We start from the raw sequence: 21,228 nt of genomic DNA, 5'->3' as shown, positions 1-21,228 counted from the left end.
TAGTAAAATATGTTAATTAAAAATAAATTTAAATAATTTTAGAATGATCAAATATACATTTTTTTTCATTTGTGGCAGGCATTTTGCATTTCTGCACAATTGCGCAATTAACGGTCGATCTTAGGGGCCCCCACCCCCTTCCGCCCCCATCTTTCCTGCCTCCAAAATACCCTGGCAGTCTTATTAGGGTTAACTTAAGTTTACATTAAGCAAACATAAAATTCTTACAATTGAATTCAGTGGCGTAATGAGCCAAATATTTTGAGAGGGCTAAATATGGCGGATGGAACAAAAGTTTTCCAAAGATGCAAGAGAGCGAAGGGAGTGAGCAAAATTTTTGAACTTTTTAATACAGAAATCAAATATTTGGATAGATTTTGACGTAATAATATTCAGTAAATACTTCTTTATTTCACCCTTTCCCGTTCCTTTTCTTTCTTTTTCTCTTTTTTTTCTTGGTCGTTAAACATCTGGGGGGGATCTATACGTCAGTGATGGATTTAATACTTTTTGCATGTACGATGACGATGCTCGCTCTCTTTCCCTCACCCATCCTCACTATGTGTATATGTGTGTGCAAGATGAATTATGAGGAATAATTGCATGAAGTGACGTTTCTCAACCAGAGATTCCTTATATTTCCTTGCATTTTTGTTCATCATATTAACCCATCTTGACCCCTTTACCCCCCCCCCGACAAAAACCTAGTAGTCAAATGAAGTTTCCTTTTATTTTTTTTATATACATGTAATGTATCCATGTGAGAAAAAAAAATTATAGTGCCAAACATTTTTTTAAAATATCAACTTAATTTATTCCTTCAGGTGAGGCTTTGTCCGCAGTTCCAGAAAGACACAAGATAGTATCAGAAAGCCATGCCAAAATCAACGACTGAAGGGCTTGGAGAGCCAGATAAAGAGCCTAGAAATGTGATTTAACCGTAAGTTAAACTTATTTATAATTCTGATTCATTTTGGCATAGGAAGTAAGTCACATGATAACAATTTGAATGATTTTTGTCTTCTCGATTTGCTCTTTGTCAAGAATCCAAATTTTAGAATTAAACTCTAAGTTTTAGGTGATGATGATTTTTTTTTCAGCTGCAAAAGTAACAAACCAATATCAATCATTGGTAGATAATGTGACTTGCTTTCTCTTGCCAAATTGGTACATGTACATGAATATTCTGCATTTCTATAATGATTGACCCCCACCACTACACCACTACGCTAATGTATTATTAGCGTAGTGGATATTTTTCTGGATATTTTGTATTTCCTCACATGTTTCTCTTTCCCGCTTTCCTTCTATTTTCCCTATTTATGTTCTTTCTTTCTTAATTCTTTCTTTCTTTCTTTTCTTCTTATTTTCCCGGTGTAATCCGCCAGAGGGGGGAGCTGCTTGCCCCCCCCCCTTTTGATCCCCGAATCGAGGTTTGGGGGTCTGGGGGTTCGCCATCTACTGTCCATTTTTGGTGCAGCTGTCCAATTCATTTTTGTACGCGCGCGCCGCGCCGCGATATATATATATATATAGCTATATGTGAAGTCACGCATGTGTGTTATACTTTAGCAGCTGTTCACTTTTACAAAAGTTGGCCTAGAAAGAGTCTTCAAATATGCCTTCAGCCGATACGTAAGCATTAATGAGAATATTTTTTAAATGTTTGATTTTGTATTTTTACTTTGAAAGGTTTTATTATCTCATAAGATTGAAAAATTACTCATGATAAAGATTCTTTTTATCACCATCTTCGTCGACTTTCCCCTCCTCAAGAGCCCTGTGCCACGGCCCAGCGTGTGCGATATCTTTTGCACGTAATTGAATAGGTGATATCACGTATTCTTGATAAAGGTATTGGAATATCTTGCGAGTGAATTCACCAGCTACGCCTACAGCCCAGAAAATCTGATATGCAAGATATGTTGTCTATGTCGCTTGCATTGCAATGAGTGAGTGTGTATTCAATTTATATCACTTGTTCACTGCTACCACCCTGCCAGCTGTGGGGAATCTACAGGTAGGACTATGGTATGCCATTGATGACAATGTTGCACAGCGACAAATTGTGTACAACGGATAGCGGAGCGTGAATGTAGCGGTCGTGTACATTTTTGCTTATTACATGACGTCATCCAGCCACTGCCGAGAACCAATTTATGAATGAAAATATAGTAAGCATGCGCAGTGCAAGCCTTTTATTTCCCCACACAGAATTCCAACAAAACAAGTGTGCAATTCTCTATCACCTCATACCAAAATCGACCTAGAATTTCACTTTCGCGTATTTTATATGAATTATGAAAGGTATTCTCGGAGGATCTATTTTCTCACCGATACCGCACAGGTAAGAGAATTTCGATTACTTTTTGCTTTTCCGTCAAAATCTTACAAATTAGCGTCTGTATGTCATCGTGTTCGTTGGAATTTGTAGAGTCTATCGCAACGTGCACAAAGTCAATTGGCTTCCGGGTTTCGGAGCGTCGCGTGAATATGCATGAAATTGCAGGGTTTCGATAATTTTTGATCGATACCGGAGCGATCCGATCACGAACCAAGACCATTTACCGCGTACACATCGTGACCGGATATCGTTATCGCTATCGATACTTCCGCACGCAGTCCGAAGGAATTATTTTTCGGACCACGTGATCATGACGTGATCTGCGCGATTGACCAATCAGCGGTCTTAGAATTGCTGTGCGGAGACGATCTATCCGTTGTACACAGTCTATGGACAATTGTTCGTTGTGTGTTGTCCAGAGCCAGGGCTCTCGCAAAGTAAGGAATTACGCGTGCCGCATTTTTCAGAATTGATGATATTTTCCCAAATTGATAATATTTTCCCAAATTGATAATATTTTCCCAAATTTAGCGCTGGGCGCAGCCGCGCCGTTGCGCGCGCGTGCGCATTACGTGCGCCCACGATGCGCGCGTGCGCGCTGCTTAAACGGACGATCGGGAACATTTTAAAATTGATTTGAGGCGCTAATTAGTTAAAAAAAATACATGTACTCTATAAACCCTCCGATATGAACTCCCGTTCTCCAAAAAGAACAGAGGAAAGGAAAATAAAACAGAATACAAATAAGAAGTCCTAAATATCGCAGATTAATAAACGGACAACCAGGAACATTTTGAAATTGTTCTGAGGTGCTAACAAGTAAAAATATAGTTTATATACCTTCCGTTATGAACTCTCGTTCTCCAAAAGGAACGGCGGAAAGGAAAATAAAACAGAATAAGAATAAGAAGTCCTAAATATCTCAGATTACTAAACGGACAACCAGGAACGTTTTAAAATTGTTCTGAGGTGCTAACAAGTAAAAATATATTTTATATACCTTCCGTTATGAACTCCCGTCCTCCAAAAGGAACGGCGGAAAGGAGAATAAAACAGAATAGAAATAACAAGTCTTAAATATCTCAGATTACTTAACGGATAATCAGGAACGTTTTAAAATTGATTTGAGGTGCTAACAAGTAAAAATATATTTATATACCTTTCGTTATGAACTCCCGTCCTCAAAAAGGAACGGCGGTAAGGAAAGTAAAACAGAATAGAAATAAGATTCCTAAATATCTCAGATTATTAAACGGACAATCATGAACGTTTTAAAATTGATTTGAGATGCTGACAAGTAAAAATATCTTTCGTTATGAAATCCCGTTCTCCAAAAAGAAATATAAATGACATAATATTATTTAGACGATGGTGGAAAGGAAAAAAAAACAGAATAGAGGTCGTAAATATCTCAGATTACTAAACGGACAACGAGGAACGTTTTAAAATTGTTTTGAGGTGCTAACAAGTAAAAATAAATTTTATATACCTTCCGTTATGAACTCCCGTCCTCCAAAAGGAACGGCGGAAAGGAAAATAAAACAGAATAGAAATAGAAATCTTAAATATCTCAGATTACTTAACGGATAATCAGGAACGTTTTAAAATTGATTTGATGTGCTAACTGCTAACAAGTAAAAATATATTTTATATACCTTTTGTTATGAAATCCCGTTCTCCAAAAAGAAATATAAATGACATAATATTATTTAGACGATGGTGGAAAGGAAAATTAATCTGAACAGAAGTCGTAAATATCTCAGATTACTAAACGGACAACCAGGAACGTTTTAAATCGTTCTTAGGTGCTCACAAGTAAAAGTATATTTTATATACATTCCGTTATGAACTCCCGTCCTCCAAAAGGAACGACGGAAAGGAAAATAAAACAGAAGTCCTAAATATCTCAGATTACTAAACGGACAATCAGGAACGTTTTAAAATTGTTTTGAGGTGCTAAGAAGTAAAGATATATTTTATATACCTTTCGTTATGAAATCCCGTTCTCCAAAAGGAACGGCGGAATGGAAAATAAAACAGAATAGAAATAAGAAGTCCTAAATATCTCAGAATACTAGTACTAAACGGACAATCAGGAACGTTTTTAAATTGATTTGAGATGCTAACAAGTAAAAATATATTGAGATGCTAACAAGTAAAAATATATTGTTTATACCTTTCGTTATGAATCCCGTTCTCCAAAAAGAAATATAAATGGCATATTATTTAGACAATGGTGGAAAGGGAAATAAAACAGAATAGAAGTCGTAAATATCTCAGATATACGGACAATCAGGAACATTTCGAAATTGATTTGAGACCTGTGCTAACAAGTAAAAATATATTTTATATACATTTGATTTCGTTATGAAATCCCGTTCTCGAACAGAAGTCACAAACATCTCAGAATAACGATCGATTTAGAATGTTTTAGAACTGTTTTTGTGTATTAATGGCTTAGAATTAGTTTTATATGTACATTTTGTTATGATCTCCCTTCTCTGGTTTGGCTCTCGTACAAATGATTAGCCTCAGTGTTTTGACTATAGGTCAAATAAGGACAGCTTGTCCCCCAGGATTTTCGTAGGTTACATTTTATTTACAGTCGATCAAGTGATCTTAACAAGTGGATCCCCAGGCTCGATGTGGCGAGTAAGTTACGAGGGTCGTAAAACTTTTTTAAAATTCTTCTGACCATTGAGTGACACCACATGTTTGCGCTGTAATTTGTGTGTGGATTGTGTGAGCAGTTGGTCAACTTGATCTTCTGTATTGGTAGATGATAACAAGCCCCCCCCCCTGGAAAAAAATATTTTGTACCGATTTCCAACTCCATATGTCCCTCCTTTTGGCATCAGTTCATCTGACTTTCCATGAATCAGAGGGTCTGAGTGGTCTCTCCTCCATTCCATCTTTTCTTCCATGCTTAGTCCTCTATTTTTCTTTATTTCTGTTCTAACAAGTTGTACTTCTTTTATTAATAGAGTTTGGAACAGGATACCATATGTATATGAATAAATCAAATTGAATAATATATTTAGCATGACATATTTTGCCACTTTTGATCTTATTTCTTTAAATCTGTTTTCAATTCACATGCTATATATTTCTAAATTTCATATCCTTGTATATACTTTATTTCAGAGTTACCCACCCCTCGAGTTGTTTATCTCTTCCATATTGAGAAAATTACGTTCCAGCTTTCATCATTCTTTTGGACGAGTACATGTATGTTAATAAAGAAGAAGTTTGTTTGCTAGTCTTAGATTGGAGACTTGCCTTATTGGCAAGAAATCAATGATAGCACGATATGATTAATAATAATAATAGTCGTGGTTCAAATTCAATTATGGACATTTTCCAGTCATATTTAATGCAAACGTTTTTAGTTTCATCCAACTATTCCTTATTTTAAATACATGTATAGTTTACTGAAGAATATGCATTTTGGTAGTTTGACATTTTAGAACCGACTGAAAACGTAGACTAGCCCCTTTCACGAACCCTCCTCCCATTCCCTTTTGTTTAAGGAAAAGTACAAATTGCGCAATCTTGATCGAGAACCACATGGTCATCAGAAATCTGATACTTGTGTTGTCTGGGGTTTTCATTCTAGATGGGAGGTGGGGGGGAGTGGCAAATACCGTCAGATCAAATACGCAAAGGCGAGACAAAGCTTATTTGACTTTGAAGGAATATTGCTTAGATATCGAGGTTTCTTGAGCATTCATGATGATGTATTTTGGGATTTATTCAATGTTGGCCCGTTTTAGCATAACAGTGAGACATGAAATATAATGGTACGAACATGGAAAATATTGGCATTCATGATCTATTATGATTGCCTAACTTTGGTAAAAACTCAACTTATTTCATACATTGCAATTTCTGTCAAACACTTATAAAAAATGTATAACTTATCTTTGCTTGAAAAAAAATCACAATTATCCAACACTCGAAACTTTGCACCCTGAAAAATTGTAAACAAAGGCATATCTTTCAGTTTCAAGATTGATTTGACAATTCGTGCAGGTAAAAAAAAAAACTAAAACCTCACCTCAACCCAAGTCCCAAATATTACACATTCATAAATCAGTTCAAATAACATTCAACCATCGAATACCATTTACCACTAACACTAAAAATTGCAACTTTGACTTTCTTTGTATTACACTTTAGAAAAAAAAATAATAACTTTTTTTATATGACCCGTGTACTACCTTGTAAACGCCAACTGCATGTATGAATTAAGCTGGCGTTTTCTATTTTGTGAGTGTTCATTACTTCACTCAGATATTTCATTACCGTCACGGGTACCATCAAAGAAAGAGAAATTATAAATTAGTGACATAACAATATCTCAATCAATTTAAGTCATTAAAAAAATAAAAATGAAAATAAAAGCGGGTCTATCATAACAGGCGCGGATCCAGGGGTGGGGTGTGTGCATGTACCCAAAATAAGTTTGGAATTGATGACTTTTTTTTATTTGCTTGTCATTTTTCGGAGGGGGCGGGGGCAAAATTCCTTTCTGAATGATGGCACTTTTAAAAATTATTTTTATAGTGGAGAGAGGTCGTCTTATTTAGGAGACACAACCATCCCCTCAAAATTTTGGAACCGCGCCAATCTATTGGCCCATATGATTAAGAAAAAAAACAAACATCCTGTAGTTGTGAAACTTGACAAAGATGAAAAAGGTAGGTCGGAAAATAAGGGTAAACAAAATCATTCAAATAACATTTGATGGAGTTAATTCTTTATCAGGTCACTCAAAACAATCATAAAAAATCAATTTTAAAATACTCGATCATGTACAGACTTCGATACTGAATTCATAGCAATACATTCTTTCTCAGTCACTGATTGTCTGTGTACATGTACCTCTGTTAGAAAATGTGTAGCTCTCTGGCTATACCAGCTCGCCATGCAGGCAAATAACGTAAACACGCTCACTAAAACCGCCATGCCTACACTGTCAGGGAGGTGTGCTGGAGTCAGTCAGTGCCGTGGTGAGCGGGGTGCAGCGCGCTAGCGCTGGCATCCCCGGGTTTGGGATGCATGGTAGCGGTCAGCCACGCGCTTGCTTCGAGCATGGACCTATTACGGGAATAGGTCCATGCTCGAGCATGGAGGTAGAAAATGCTTCGAGCAATTCAGGCGTGGCGCTCGCGGAATTTGGCGTGGCGCTATTTTTTTAGGCGTGGCGCTTCATCGATGGAATGATTTACGCGTGGCGCTAAATCTCCAAAATTGAATTACGCGTGGCGCTGTACTCAATGGCAGCGAGGGCCTTGTCCAGAGCACACACTTTAAAAAGGTCATTAAAATATCACTTTTGTGACCAAAATTACTAATTTCCATACAGTTGCAATTTATTTTTCATTAGTAACTTCAGAATAATTTTTGTATTCACCAGAGCGCTCAAAAACTTGAATTTTGGGCATATTTTTGTGTACGCCCTCTATTGGTGGAAAGTAATATGGCAAGAAAATTTTCATTTTTTGATCTATATTTTTAATTAAGAAAAAAATGATTTAAAGTATCAAATTTAAATAAGAGCCAAGTTGTATGAATAATAGGTGTAATGGAAACTGTCAGTGTAAAAAAATCAAGCATTTGCTTCAAACAAAAAGAGAAGTTTAGCCAAACATTGCCACCCTTATTTTGCCACACATGGAGATATAACTGAGAACAAGGTTATATTATAACCTTGTTCATTGAATGAGTGCTACCATCCTGCCTGTGGAGAATCTACAGGTAGGACTATGGTATGCCAATGCTGCATTGAGCACACACTTTAAAAAATCAATAAAATATCACTTTTGTGACCAGAATTGTGACCAGCAACCCTGCCCGTTTGACCCCTTTTAGGGGAGTTGGGCAGTATCCTGGAAGTAAGTAAGTAAGTAAGTAAGAATTACTGATTTCCATACAGTTGCAATTTATTTTTCATTAGTAACTTAATTGGGAATAATTTTTGCATTCACCAGAGCGCTCAAAAACTTGAATTTTGGGCATATTTTTGTGTACGCCCTCTATTGGTTAAAAGTAATATGGCAAGAAAATTTTCATTTTTCAATCTCTATTTTTAATTAAGAAAAAAATAATTGAAAAAATTAAATTTACATAAGAGCCAATTTTTATGATAAATAGCTGTAATGAAAACTGACAGTGTAAGAAAATCAAGCATGAAAAAAGAGAAAATAAGCCAAACATTGCCACCCTTAATTTGTCACACATGGAGATGTAACTGAGAACAAGGTTATATCATAACCTTGTTCATTGAATGAGTGATTTATATAGATTGCATGCCCCCACATGCTAAAACAAAGGTGATATTTGGTCAAAAACTTGTTGGATTTAAAAGAAGGTTATAGCATCTATTATCTATAATGTAACCCAAATTACACTTCTTTGTGACATAAGACCAGGTGGATGTTTCATTAAGCTGTTAAGAGCGACTTTAAGAATGACTGGTGTACCGATCTTATGTGCTAATGGTCAATATCATTTACCACAAGAAAGGATCAAAGTACATGTATTTCTTAAGTCACTTACGGACAGCTTTAAGAAACATCCCCAAGCCCCTAACTTTCTCCACAGTGCAAGTGTCAGTCATCTAAAATCTGAGATTTTTTTTTTAAATTAAAGAAATAAGTATACACCAGTATATTGGCAACTTATCAAAAGAATTATATTTATTTTGTATGCTGTGGATTGACACTTGAGGGTCAATGGTAAATGAAAATAAACTTTTCTTCTTGCTTTACAGATCTAAACCCATTAGCTGGGCAGACCAAGTAGAGGAAGGAGATTTGAGTAAGTTCATTATTTTGACTGATGTCTCCTCTTTTTATAAAGAGGAAACCAACCTAAAAAAGGACTAGCAAAGATAATGATCAATGCAAAATATTCTTTAAAGGATGTTTATTGCACATGATTAAAAGTTGAGGGGTGGTATTCTGAAAATTGTCTTAACTTTTCTTGCAAGTCAGCAAGATAACAGCGCGCTAAAATTTTCTTAAATTGGTATTCTGAAAATTTTGTTATCTCTGTAAGGACGTCCCCTATTTTATCTCTGACACACCCAATATTCTGTCATCAACCAATCATTGAGCTTGTTATATGCTTAGGTCAACCAATAGAAGCGTCTCTTGTGAAAAATAATGAAGCGCATTATTGATATGAGGCGTAATTTCCTTGCGCCCCCGACGCTTGTGCACTTCTGTGCTAAAAATACACGTGTCTCTTTTCAAAGATTTTCTCTGAAAAGATTCTTTGTTGCGAACACCAATTTTTAATTGCTGAAAAGTCTACCGATCTGCTGTTATAATGTCTTTGGAATGTCTCCTTTTGTAAAACATGTTTTTGCGGGATGCAGCAAGAAATAATTCTTGCAGATGGACAAATATCGCATGCAACAATAAGTTACAAAAGCCCCACCTCTTGTAAATTTTATTGTATTTTCCAAAGAAGTGAAGAGAACGCAAAGATAAGGGAATTTTCAGAATACTTGTAACTCGATATCATGCTCTAAGACATAATATGCGTCGATTATATATTTATGCATCATTATATCTCTGACATCATACACTCTTTGTGAAAGTTACAAGAAAAGTTAAGACAATTTTCGGAATACAGATTTTATTGTAACTCTAATGCCATGGTCACCATTGTTCTACGGCGGCCGTACGGCGAGTCGAAAACAGCCGTTTTAACAATTTTTTGTCCAACTACATATAGGTGGTTTGAATCAAAATGGATAAAACGGCTGTTTTCGACTAGCCGTACGGCCGCCGTAGAACAAATGTGACCATGGTATAAAGATACAAGAATATTTCTCTTAAGACAATTTTCAGAATTTCCTTTGTAGTGCTCACTAAAGCTTGAACTTGTGTGATTAATGATGAATGAATCCCAAAACTTAAAGCTGACCTTGATGAGCATATGTGAACTTTTTTTGGTCAAAATATCAATGTTTGTTATTTTATTTTATTTGTAAAAACTAGGTTGCTATCATTTTAGCTTGGATGTACAATAGACCAGGCCAGAATTAAGAGCCAGGGCAGGTGTCTAAATTGTTTGCATTTCTTTACTGAAAGTTTATTGAATCCATTGTACACTAATAAAGTACAATCATCAATAAAGGAATTCAACTGAGCATTATTTTCCACATTTTGGGGGTTAAAAATCAGGCAAGTTGCAGGAGTGTATCACAGTGTATGCTAAATCTTTTTTTATATGTCTCTTTCCTATTATCTAACTAGGGAGTATTCCACCTCCTGAAGAATTGTTTGAAGGAGATTTCAAGAAGTTGATTGAATACAAACGAGATGAAGATGGAAAATTGATAAAGGTACCCAAAATATTACACAAGTTTTATGTTTATTATCTAAAAGAACGACACGATACTAAATTGAAGACGAATATAAAGAATAGAACATAACATTTTAATAAACGGAACATGTTTCGAGGTGTCGCACCTCATCCTCAGCCTGAAAATTAACAGAGTCATTGGTATTTATACAGTTAGGATGTCAAGTAAAAAATTTCAAGAATGTAGTTACACAGGATTACAAGATGTGAATTCAATGTTAAATGGAATGAAGTAAAAAAAATTACAAGTCTATGGATTTACAAGTTTATTTACAAGTTTATTATCTACATGTAGGCCTGTGTATCGAAGGTTCTACAAATAATTCTTATGTACATGTATTCATGTTTTGGTTGTGCATACAAGTCATTTTGTTATCATATATTCATTTATTTTAAAATGAACAAATAGTCCTACAAAGTCAGTCTGTTAACATCTACAGTAAGTGAATCCTACTTAACTGCCACTGTAACAGTACCAAACAGCACAGTGCTGCAATTTACTAACAAAAATTCAGTGATTTGTTCTTTGCAATATTTCCGTTCAAAATATGCAAATTCTCTGAACCGCAAATTTTATTTTTTGCTTGTATTTCATCAATACATGATGATCAGGGGTCGGTAACACGAAACCTAGTGCTTGATCTAGGTCAGATTTTCACCTTGAGTACCTTGATCATTATGTGCAATCAGTCAAAGGGATCGATTGTATAATCAATCTCTAATCTTTGTGTTACCGGCCCGTAAAAGAAATTTTTATATTTTGTGATTTACCTAACAGACTATATGTATTTAGTTTTTTTAACTCATGAAGTTTTTTTCTCTCTCAGATCACACGCACATTTAAGATTGAGAAGAGGAAAGCCTCCAAGTCAGTAGCTCAACGAAAGGTATGAATATGAAATTAGCAAACAAAATATATAAACAGCATTACCTGAGAGTACCCAGCTGGTAGACATCATGGGTGGCTCTGCACAGTAGAATGCAACACACAGGCCCGTATTCTGAAGTAGGGTTTAGCCAATTGTTACATAAATCACAGTAGAGATACAATATTTCAGCTCATTTGTCTCTCAAATCATTCATAACTGTCTAAAAGTATAAAAAGATTATTGTCTTCACCATCGATGAATCGGGAAAGAGCACAGTAAACATAAGCAACATACAACTTAATAATAATTTGAACTTTTGGCTTCCCATACTTAAACCACAACTTTAAACCTTGAGTTTAAGATAACCCTATCTAGGCCGGGGTATTTTGGGAGTTCCTATGGCGGGGGGGGGGCCTCCCAGGCCCCCCCTAAAATCTTGGCCGTTGATCGCGCGATCGCGCCGAAAATTGGCATGCGGGTTACCTGGGACATAATCTACAAGATTGTATAGTAATTCATTTCGTGCGAATCGTTATTAAGTGATGATGCTAATTTATGCGTAATTAGTATGCGAAATCATACTTTTTCCTCTAACTCCCTAAATAGAGCTCCAAACGTACTAATTTTTGGTATAGAAACTCTTTGTTGTGTCCTTAGCAAGTGTACATGAAAAAAATTGTGATATCAAATCATTTTCTTATGTATTATACTGTTTTTTGCAATTTCTTATTATTTCTTTGTTTTTTTAACCTTTTGTTTTTCATTGTTTTTTCAATGAAATATGTTGGGACTCTTCTGTGATCATAAAAAGCATGAAATGAATACATTTAGACAAGCAAAACTAAAAATAATCATACATTTATGAATTTTGGTTGAAAACACAATTTGCATTGACTTTGTACATGAAATCACGTTTTTGAGCAATTTTCGGTCGGACATGCACTTACATAATGTTGCGTAATTTCGGAACCACGTACCTGGGTGACGGATGCAAAATTGGTCTCAAAAGTTGCGCAAGACTTGAAAGTAAAAAGTCAGCGAGCGGCGCTGTCAAAAAATTTTGCACCGCGAAAATATTGCGCGATTCCTTGAGGGGGGCCTCCGAGGCCCCCCCTCGGCCTAGATAGGGTTAAAGGGGAATCCAGCCTTGGCCATAAAATGTTGTGTTGGGAAGGCAAAAAATGAATTAAATAGAATGGCGAAAGTTTGAAAGAAATTGGACAAGCAATGAGAAAGTTATAGCTGCTTTAAAATTGAGATCACTAATAGAATGTAGATTTCAAATTGGCAACTGGGTAAGTAAATTATGACAAGGGGCAAGGACAACTTTCCCATAGGCCATGTACTTTATTATCAGGGATTTGTGGTTTTCTCCTAAGTACCCATTCCCCTGGGGTACTAATCTAAATATAATCCAGGCAGTATATTGTTTTATGTCCCCAAGAACGAAAAATACAATTTAGAATAAAACTTTTTGAAAAAATGACATTTTAGCCATAATATGTATTGGAGTGCATGGAAGAGTAGTCCTTGCCTTACATCACTATGACATCCCATATGCGGCCAATTTGAAGTCTCCATGGGTATAGTGATTGCCAATATTTACAACATTTAAAAATTCATAACTTTCTTGTTGTTTGTCCAATATAGATCATACTTTCACCTATGGACTTGTCTGATTTTTCTTTTTCTTATAAAAGCAAGTTTTTATTTGGGTTGGATTCCCCTTTAAACCCTACTTTAGAATACAGGCCACAGAGTCCATGCCTGATACATAAATTCTTTATGGTATTGATGTACCCCTATTGGAAAATCATAGATTGATGAATAAATAACCAGAGCTAAAGCCACTCCTGTTATACGTAATTGACTATATATATATGTAAATGTAAATGTATATATATGTATATAATTTGTATTAAATGTTTTAGGGCTATAATATTGTTCATGTAAAGTTAATGATATGATGTACATGTAAAGCACATAGACTTCCCGATTGTGATGTGCTATATTAATTATTTTTATTATTATTACTATTATTATCATTATTATTGTTATTATTAGTATAATTATCATTATTATTTTAGAATTATTGTTGTAATCATTATAATAATAATCACTATGATTATTATTATTTAATGTTCTGTTGTAACAGCAATGGGCAAAGTATGGAAACTCAGCAAGTGATCCACCTGGTCCTAATCCAAGTACTACTGCTATTGTACACGATGAAGTCTTCATGAACTTTGTGTCAAACAAAGATGTAAGTACTAGTAGGGCAATTCCATGCTAGAAAAATCAGCTATTTTCGCAACATTTTTCAACCTATTTTTGTCTAAACAAACAAGGAACTTCAGTTTGTGCTGTGATAATATTTAAGTACTTTGGAGTAGCTATATAAAAAGATGAGAACCAACAAAAAATATTTTGTCCATAAAGAGCTTAGAGGTGAAAATTTGCGTGTCGTACGGGACATTTCTGAGTCACGTACGACACACAACATTTTCGCCCTTAATTCAGCCATAATCAAATATTTTTTGTTGGTAATCAGTTTTTCACATGACTACCCACTATAACTTTATCAGTGACCAAAAATAATTTTTCATTGCTCAAGCAATCAGCTAAGAGACTAGAAATTGTTGAAAAATGTCCGGTACGACACGTATGGAATCGCCCAGTGATATCTTATTAGCTTGTCACAAAGTTTGAAGATATCTTGAGATCATTTAAGAGATTCATTTTGTTATAGTTTTGACTGTTTTACAAAGGGCATAGATATTCTCCATTTTGATAATGCCATATGTAGGTAGTAAGGATGATAATAGATAGCATTTCTATAGCATTTTTTAAATTTGTTAGGAAACATTTGAAGGCGTCGACTTAAAAATGATGTCACACTATTCACACAGTTGCCAGGGGAAAAGGTCTCAAATTCAGATTATAAAGGTTTCAAGGTATATGATTGCTAAATTGCTTTGCGTTGAAGTATTTTCCAAATTTGATATGCTCAAAATAAATCCTTTATCTTTTATCTTGTTTTTCAGCCTATTTCAGTTATTGAATTTGAAAGAGACAAAAGGGAAAAATTTGAAAGAGCTAATGTAATAATTATTTAATTTGTCAAAGTCAAATAATATTTGCATAGCTTTGTGAGACATTTATTGGTCTCAAATTGCCCTGTGTGTGTGTAAAAAGCATCTATTTCATACCTTTTTTTTCTTTTTGGCTGAAATTTGTATTTTTCCCTCTAAAAAAGTACTGTTGTTTCTAAGTTGAAAACAACGTGGTGGGGTTAGGGGTTATGCAATGGGTCATCAATGCATGACACCAACACAATATCTGGCTCATTCATTATCGACCTGGGGGTGGTCACTCAACTTGCCCCTATGCTCAACTTAACCTGCCTTCCTCTACACAGGAAATTATATGAGGTCAACTTAAATTGTCAGCAATACCATCCAGCGGTCTTATTGCCAACTTGTGATAAAGTTTTATTATATGAAAAGACATGTTGAAAAACTTTTTTTTAAATTTCAGTCATGATGCATCAAATACAATTCAGAGCTTACAAATTCATGGTATGTGGTACATATACACACTATATACAATGTATCAAGGAGAAAGGACAAACAAAATTTGGCAACATAATGAAGCAGCAAAAGTGGTCTTTGGTGTGTCCATTCATATCATCCAGAATTTTATCTTTAAAAGCAATTGTGATGATTACCCCTTTAGAATGAGAAGCAGCAGTCTACAGAAGACCAACTAGAGAAGCTCAAAGCCAAGCGTATCATGGTATGCCGTGTGTGCAAGGGGGAGCATTGGACCACGAAGTGTCCCTACAAGGAATCCTTGGAACCGCTTCAACAGCAGCTCCTTAACAGTGGAGGGGATTCCACAGGTGCACAGGATGGAGAGACCGGTAATACCGGTACGGAAGGCTCTAAAGTTGGATCAGGAACCGGCTCGGTGGGTAAATACATTCCACCTGGTGCAAGGGACGGAGGAAAGAGGAGAGGGGAATCCATGGCAGGAAACAAAAGAGGTATGTAGGATTTGTTTATTTATCTTATCAATTTATTTTGACTCATTGTTTATTCATTTGTTCAATTAAGTTGCATGTATTCACTCTTCCATTCATTCTTTTTTTAATTCATTCATTCATTCACCCACCCATTTTAAAGCTTTGTTGGTACAGTGGCAGCTACAAATTTTGACCAGTATTGTGACATTGCTTATCAATGCAATGCATATTGATTTTCTATGTAATAAATGGAATTTTCAACTATTAATAAAATGTTCTTTTGTTGACAGTTGTCGATATTGGTAAGATATTTTTAGCGATATATCGACAGAATTTTCATACTGATAAGTGCACTACTGTATATTTGTGGCAAACCATGTGCAATAAGTAGCAAAGATCAATTGTAAGTACTAATCTTATCTCTTTGTGCAACACCCTCAGATGAAGCTGCCACCATAAGAGTGACAAACTTGTCAGAAGACACGCAAGAGAGTGATCTACAGACCCTGTTTAAACCGTTTGGTGCTATTCAGAGAATCTTCCTGGCTCAATGTAAAGTCACTGGACAGTCTAAGGTGGGCATGATTAAGCAAACTAATTATGGTCTTTGAGTAAAGCAGGGTTTGTAAATATGAATGTGTCCAGTTACAGAAGTCATCACTTATCTCAGGCACAGATCCACTGTTGGACTTTTATGGGGTGCGAATTTGTCTAAAAAATTTGGCAACCCAAAAGAGGTCATCTTACATTTTTCGGCATTCTACGGGCTACACTATTTATGTGACCAGCTACCTCAAAACCAAATGTAGGGAAGGTTCTTTCTCTGTGAATAGCAAAAATAGTAATCTGGTCTTCAAAAAACAAAAATGAGAAAATCAGCTCATCTGAAAGAGTGATTCTTTATGTTCCTACTATTAAAGTTTCAAAGTTGTGATGTCAAATAGATAACAAGGTACAAGAGTTTTTTTAAAAAAGTTTTTGCTGTCTGCTTGGAAGTTTCATTGAGATTGCACATGGTGCACATCTTATGCTTGAGTGAACCCCAAACTTCAAACACTGTTTTCTCTCGACTTCTTCATTCAATCAAGTACTTATATGGGATACTGTTGATCAATGTTGACAAGTTATATGTTATTTTATTTGTTTTGTGCGACTTAATGTTGGTCTTCCTCGGGTGTGCCTGCACCTTCCACCAATCAATCCTACCCAGGTCAATAGATTACAGATTCGTAAAAGGTTGATTTAGCAACATTTCAAATGAATGACATTACCAAGCTATGCTGTTGATAGCTTCGCCTTGTTTTTTAATTATTTATTTTTTTGGGGGGGTATAATGCCACAGGGATTTGCTTTCATTACTTGAAAGGAGCATGTACGCAACTGATGAGTTTGTTTTTTCTTTTATTCACCATACCACAGGGTTTTGCTTTCATCAATTACTTTTTCCGGGAGAGTGCAGCCAAAGCCATTGAATGTTTGTCAGGTTATGGATATGATCATTTAATCTTGAAGGTAGAATGGGCCAAGTAAGTCACAATAATAATAGTAATTATACTTGCTTAAAGGGGAATCCAACCCAAATAAAAACTTGGTTTTCTAAGGAAAAGAAAAATCAGACAAGTTGATAGGTGAAAGTTTGAACAATATTGGACAAACAACAAGAACGTTATGAATTTTTAAAAGTTGGAATATTGGTAATCACTATACCCATGGAGACTTCAAATTAGCCACATATGGGATGTGATAGTGATGTAAGGCAAGGACTACTCTTCCATGTACTCCAATACATATTATGGCTAAAATGTCATTTTTTCCAAAAGTTTTATTTCAAATTATATTCTACTTTCATGAGGACACAAAACAATATACTACCTGGGTTACATTAAGATTACTGCCCCAGGGGAATGGGTACTTAGGAGAAAACCACAAATCCCTGATAATAAAATACTTAGCCTATGGGAAAGTTGTCCTTGCCCCTTGTCATAATTTACTTACCCAGTTGCCAATCTGAAATCTACATTGTAATAGTGATCTCAATTTTAAAGCAGCGATAACTTTCTTATTGCTTGTCTGATTTCTTTCAAACTTTCACCGTTCTATTTGATTTATTTTTCTCCTTCCCAACGCAAAATTTTATGGCTAAGGCTGGATTTCCCTTCAAGTTGTATACTACTGGCGGTTAACACTTACTTTATCATGAGATTGAAAGACAAGATTCATAACCACTAGACCACTATGCCCCATCATTAAATTTACTCAGTTTATTTCATCCTTGTCTCTGAGAAAAGGGGAATCCTTTACAGATAAACATATAAATCTCAAATGTGTTTGGATTTTATATTTGATTCTTATAGTGGGAGTAAAATCTGTATAATTTTAGGATAAACGCTGAATCCTAAATCCATGAATTAAAAAGTTGAATGAGGCAAAATTTGCATATGTTGACCTGTCAGCCGAAGCATTTTTTTAGACCAGATTATCTAAAAGGTGACGGCTTCTGGAATCAAATTTCTCCAAAGTCTAATAGATTTCTACGGTCCCCATAGATTCAACCTAGGCAAAGCTTACTGTGTTATGAACTGAGGCCTGGTGGAAACGATTTATACCAAAACTTGTGTGTGGATACGTCCTTCGGTTCATACCCACAATTATAGATTAATGATACAAGTGGCACACTATAAAATGTTTTTAGGGTGTTCTAAACAATAGTGTGGGTTCAAATCCCAGCCATGGCGTAGTTTCCTTCAGCAAGAAATTTATCCACATTGTGCTGCACTCAACCCAGGTGAGGTAAATGGGTACCTGGCAGGAATTTATTCCTTGAAATGCCAGCGCGCTGTAAAAGGCTGCGAGGCTAAAGCCAGGGTAATAATATCCAAGTCCTTTGGAAGCACATAGAGACGTTATTTATAATGTGTTATGCGCTATACAAGAACTGTCTATTATTATTATTATTATTAGTGTCCATGGGACCAGTTTCATAGAGAATTGGCTATTAATGTAACTACCATAGAACCTTGATTATGATTGATTGCTGAGCATTGTTTCTATGAGACGTTGCCATAGTTGTAACTCTTTGTGATACCTGCTCCGATTATCAATTTTAGTGGGCGAAGATATTTTTATAATATGGATGTTGCCTTGGGCCCTGCAATATAAAGCTTAGCAATTGATCGCGGAGCTGGATTCTGAATAATTGCACTGATTATTGTGTATCAATAGTAAAAAATTCAATGGTACAATCAATCTGGTATGGTATGGTAGTTACATTAATAGCTAATTCTCTATGAAACCGGCCCCCTGGACATTTTTACAAAGAGTTATGATTGATCCGATCAACCACAACTAAGGAGAGCCAGCAATGTCATCATCTAAAAAGCATGTTTGTTCAAAGTGTTTTCAAGATGATGTTGAATACTCATATCATTGATTGTTGTCTTGACAATTCATCAGTGTGTTCCTCTTTGTTTATCAAGGTCCTTGTGAAAATTTCCTGTTGAAAAAAAAATTATGGCAATGATGGATTTGATTGGATCAATCATAACTGTTTGTAAGATGGGCCCAGGTGTTTCTAATAAGTGCTTAAATATATGCTTTCATTGATGATCAAAGAATTGATTGTTTATGGTACAATTCCTTTAATATTACTCAGTTTGTTGTATTATTTTAAATGCTAGTGTCAAAATCAATAGGGAAAATGATTGGTTTAAATGAATATAATTATTTCATAGGAAAATGTGGAAATAAAACCTCATGATTGAATACTTTCATTATATTTTTTAAATCAACAGGCCATCTGGACACCAGCACTGAGGATCAAGTTGAACTTGTCATCAATGATATCAAATTTAATTTCCACAATATACTACAAGCATTATGTCAGACATGGTTGTTATTGAACATCATCAGGAGTGGCGCCACAGGGGGGGGGTGACTGCCTCCCCCCCCCTGTAATTTTCAAGTCGTAAAAAAGAACAAGGGCGGTAAACTAAGACCCCAAAAATAGTGGGAAAAGGGAAGGAAGACAAGATTAAATTATTGGAAGAGAGGTCTGAACCATGTAAATCTATGTTACCCCTGTCATTTTATTAATAAAAGTGTCTTAGTGTCATTTTATTAAAACAAGTGTCAAAACAAAAACTTTTTTGAGTCATCGTGCCCCCCCCCCCCCCATCAAAACACCCTGGTGCCACCCCTGATCTGATAATCATGCATGTGATACTGATTGATAATGTTATTTTCAAACTGAATACAAATGATGATTTACTGTAGTTATTTTAAAGAGTCTAAAGAAGAGATTTACTGAAGAAATGTAATACTCATCTGTTTATGCAGCAAAAGATAATCTGAATGTTTAAAACTAAAAGAAACCAAAATTGCAGAAAATTGATGTCTCGAGGGATAAAAGTGCTGATATAACATTGCTTATGGTACTTTTCATACAGCTTAAGTATATTTCTTCTCAATATTCTATTTATCATTGTCATATTCTCCTGGTATCATATACTCTAAAATGTTCTTTTATTTAATGTAATTTTAAAAATCTCAAATTAGTTTTCATATTTGTCACTAGAGTTCTTAACACAATTTGCTAGAGAATTCAATATTCCTTGTTTTTAAAATTTAGCATGGGATTCATTCCAATTGCTGGGTCTTTTCCCCAGCAATGATAATACACTGTCCCACATGTAGTTATTTGTGTTGGTGATCTACAGTGTGATCGTTTTTCAGTTTAGAGTCCATTATTTCATTAAGTTCAGTTTATGTACAACTGTACCGGATCTAGATCTAAGATGATATAGTGACAATTAATCTTAATTTTACAGACTTCCACCATGAAACCAGTGTTTACTGCAACTATTATCTTTAAGCATTTCCTTCCATTCACCTATGTTTATGTTAGGAGCTTTTTAGCTTGTGAGGATGAGTTGAATATCTCAGTCCACTGATCATGTTTGTCGATGTAGAAGAGAAAGCCATATTACAAGGTTATATTTACCTTCCTTGGGGATATATTCGAAGTGCAAAATTTGATTTAGATCTCTACCCTGGATATTAATGAAACCTTAAAGGAGAATGAAACCTTTGGAACAAATAGGCTTGTGTGAAAACAGAAAAATCAAAGAATAAGAATAAAGAAAATTTGACAAAAATCAGACAAATAGCGAGAAAGTTATGAGCATGTGAATATTGCAATCACTAATGCTATGGAGATCCTCCCATTGGCAATGCGACAAGGATGTGTGATGTCATTGATGAACAACTTTCCCTTTGGTGGACTATAAAATACCCTCAAAATGTCTCTTTATGCTTTTTCTTATGATGATACAAACTCTCTAACCTTGATGTATTCTAAAAAAATATTTATTACATGCCCTCATGTAGAAAGAACACATGATCTATGGATAGATGTGATAAAAGAGGCAATTCAAGTGAAATATATAATAAAGTAATGAGAGAGTTGTTCACAAGTGACATCACACATCTTTGTCGCATTGCCAATTTGATATCTCCATAGCATTAATGATCGCAATATTCAAATGCTCATAACTTTCTCATTATTTGTCTGATTTTTCTCAAACTTTTGTTGATCTGTTTCTTTGATTTTTCTG

General features: G+C 35.2%; 1 protein-coding gene across 1 annotated transcript; it reads left to right on the top strand.

Moving 5' to 3' along the window:
- The first annotated feature begins 1,544 nt into the window (after positions 1–1,544).
- Positions 1,545–20,287, top strand: LOC121428562 (eukaryotic translation initiation factor 3 subunit G-like). Its single transcript, XM_041625269.1, has 9 exons — positions 1,545–1,635; positions 9,120–9,166; positions 10,615–10,703; positions 11,551–11,610; positions 13,748–13,855; positions 15,328–15,637; positions 16,058–16,191; positions 17,036–17,142; positions 19,408–20,287. The coding sequence occupies exons 1-9, from the start codon at positions 1,619–1,621 to the stop codon at positions 19,427–19,429; spliced, it is 894 nt and encodes a 297-aa protein (XP_041481203.1). The 5' UTR covers positions 1,545–1,618; the 3' UTR covers positions 19,430–20,287.
- Positions 20,288–21,228: the final 941 nt, after the last annotated feature.

Source organism: Lytechinus variegatus, chromosome 15, assembly GCF_018143015.1.
Source record: "Lytechinus variegatus isolate NC3 chromosome 15, Lvar_3.0, whole genome shotgun sequence".
NCBI lineage: Eukaryota > Metazoa > Echinodermata > Echinoidea > Temnopleuroida > Toxopneustidae > Lytechinus > Lytechinus variegatus.
Note: the sequence above shows the minus strand (reverse complement) of the source record. Positions and strands in the feature narration are given on the sequence as shown.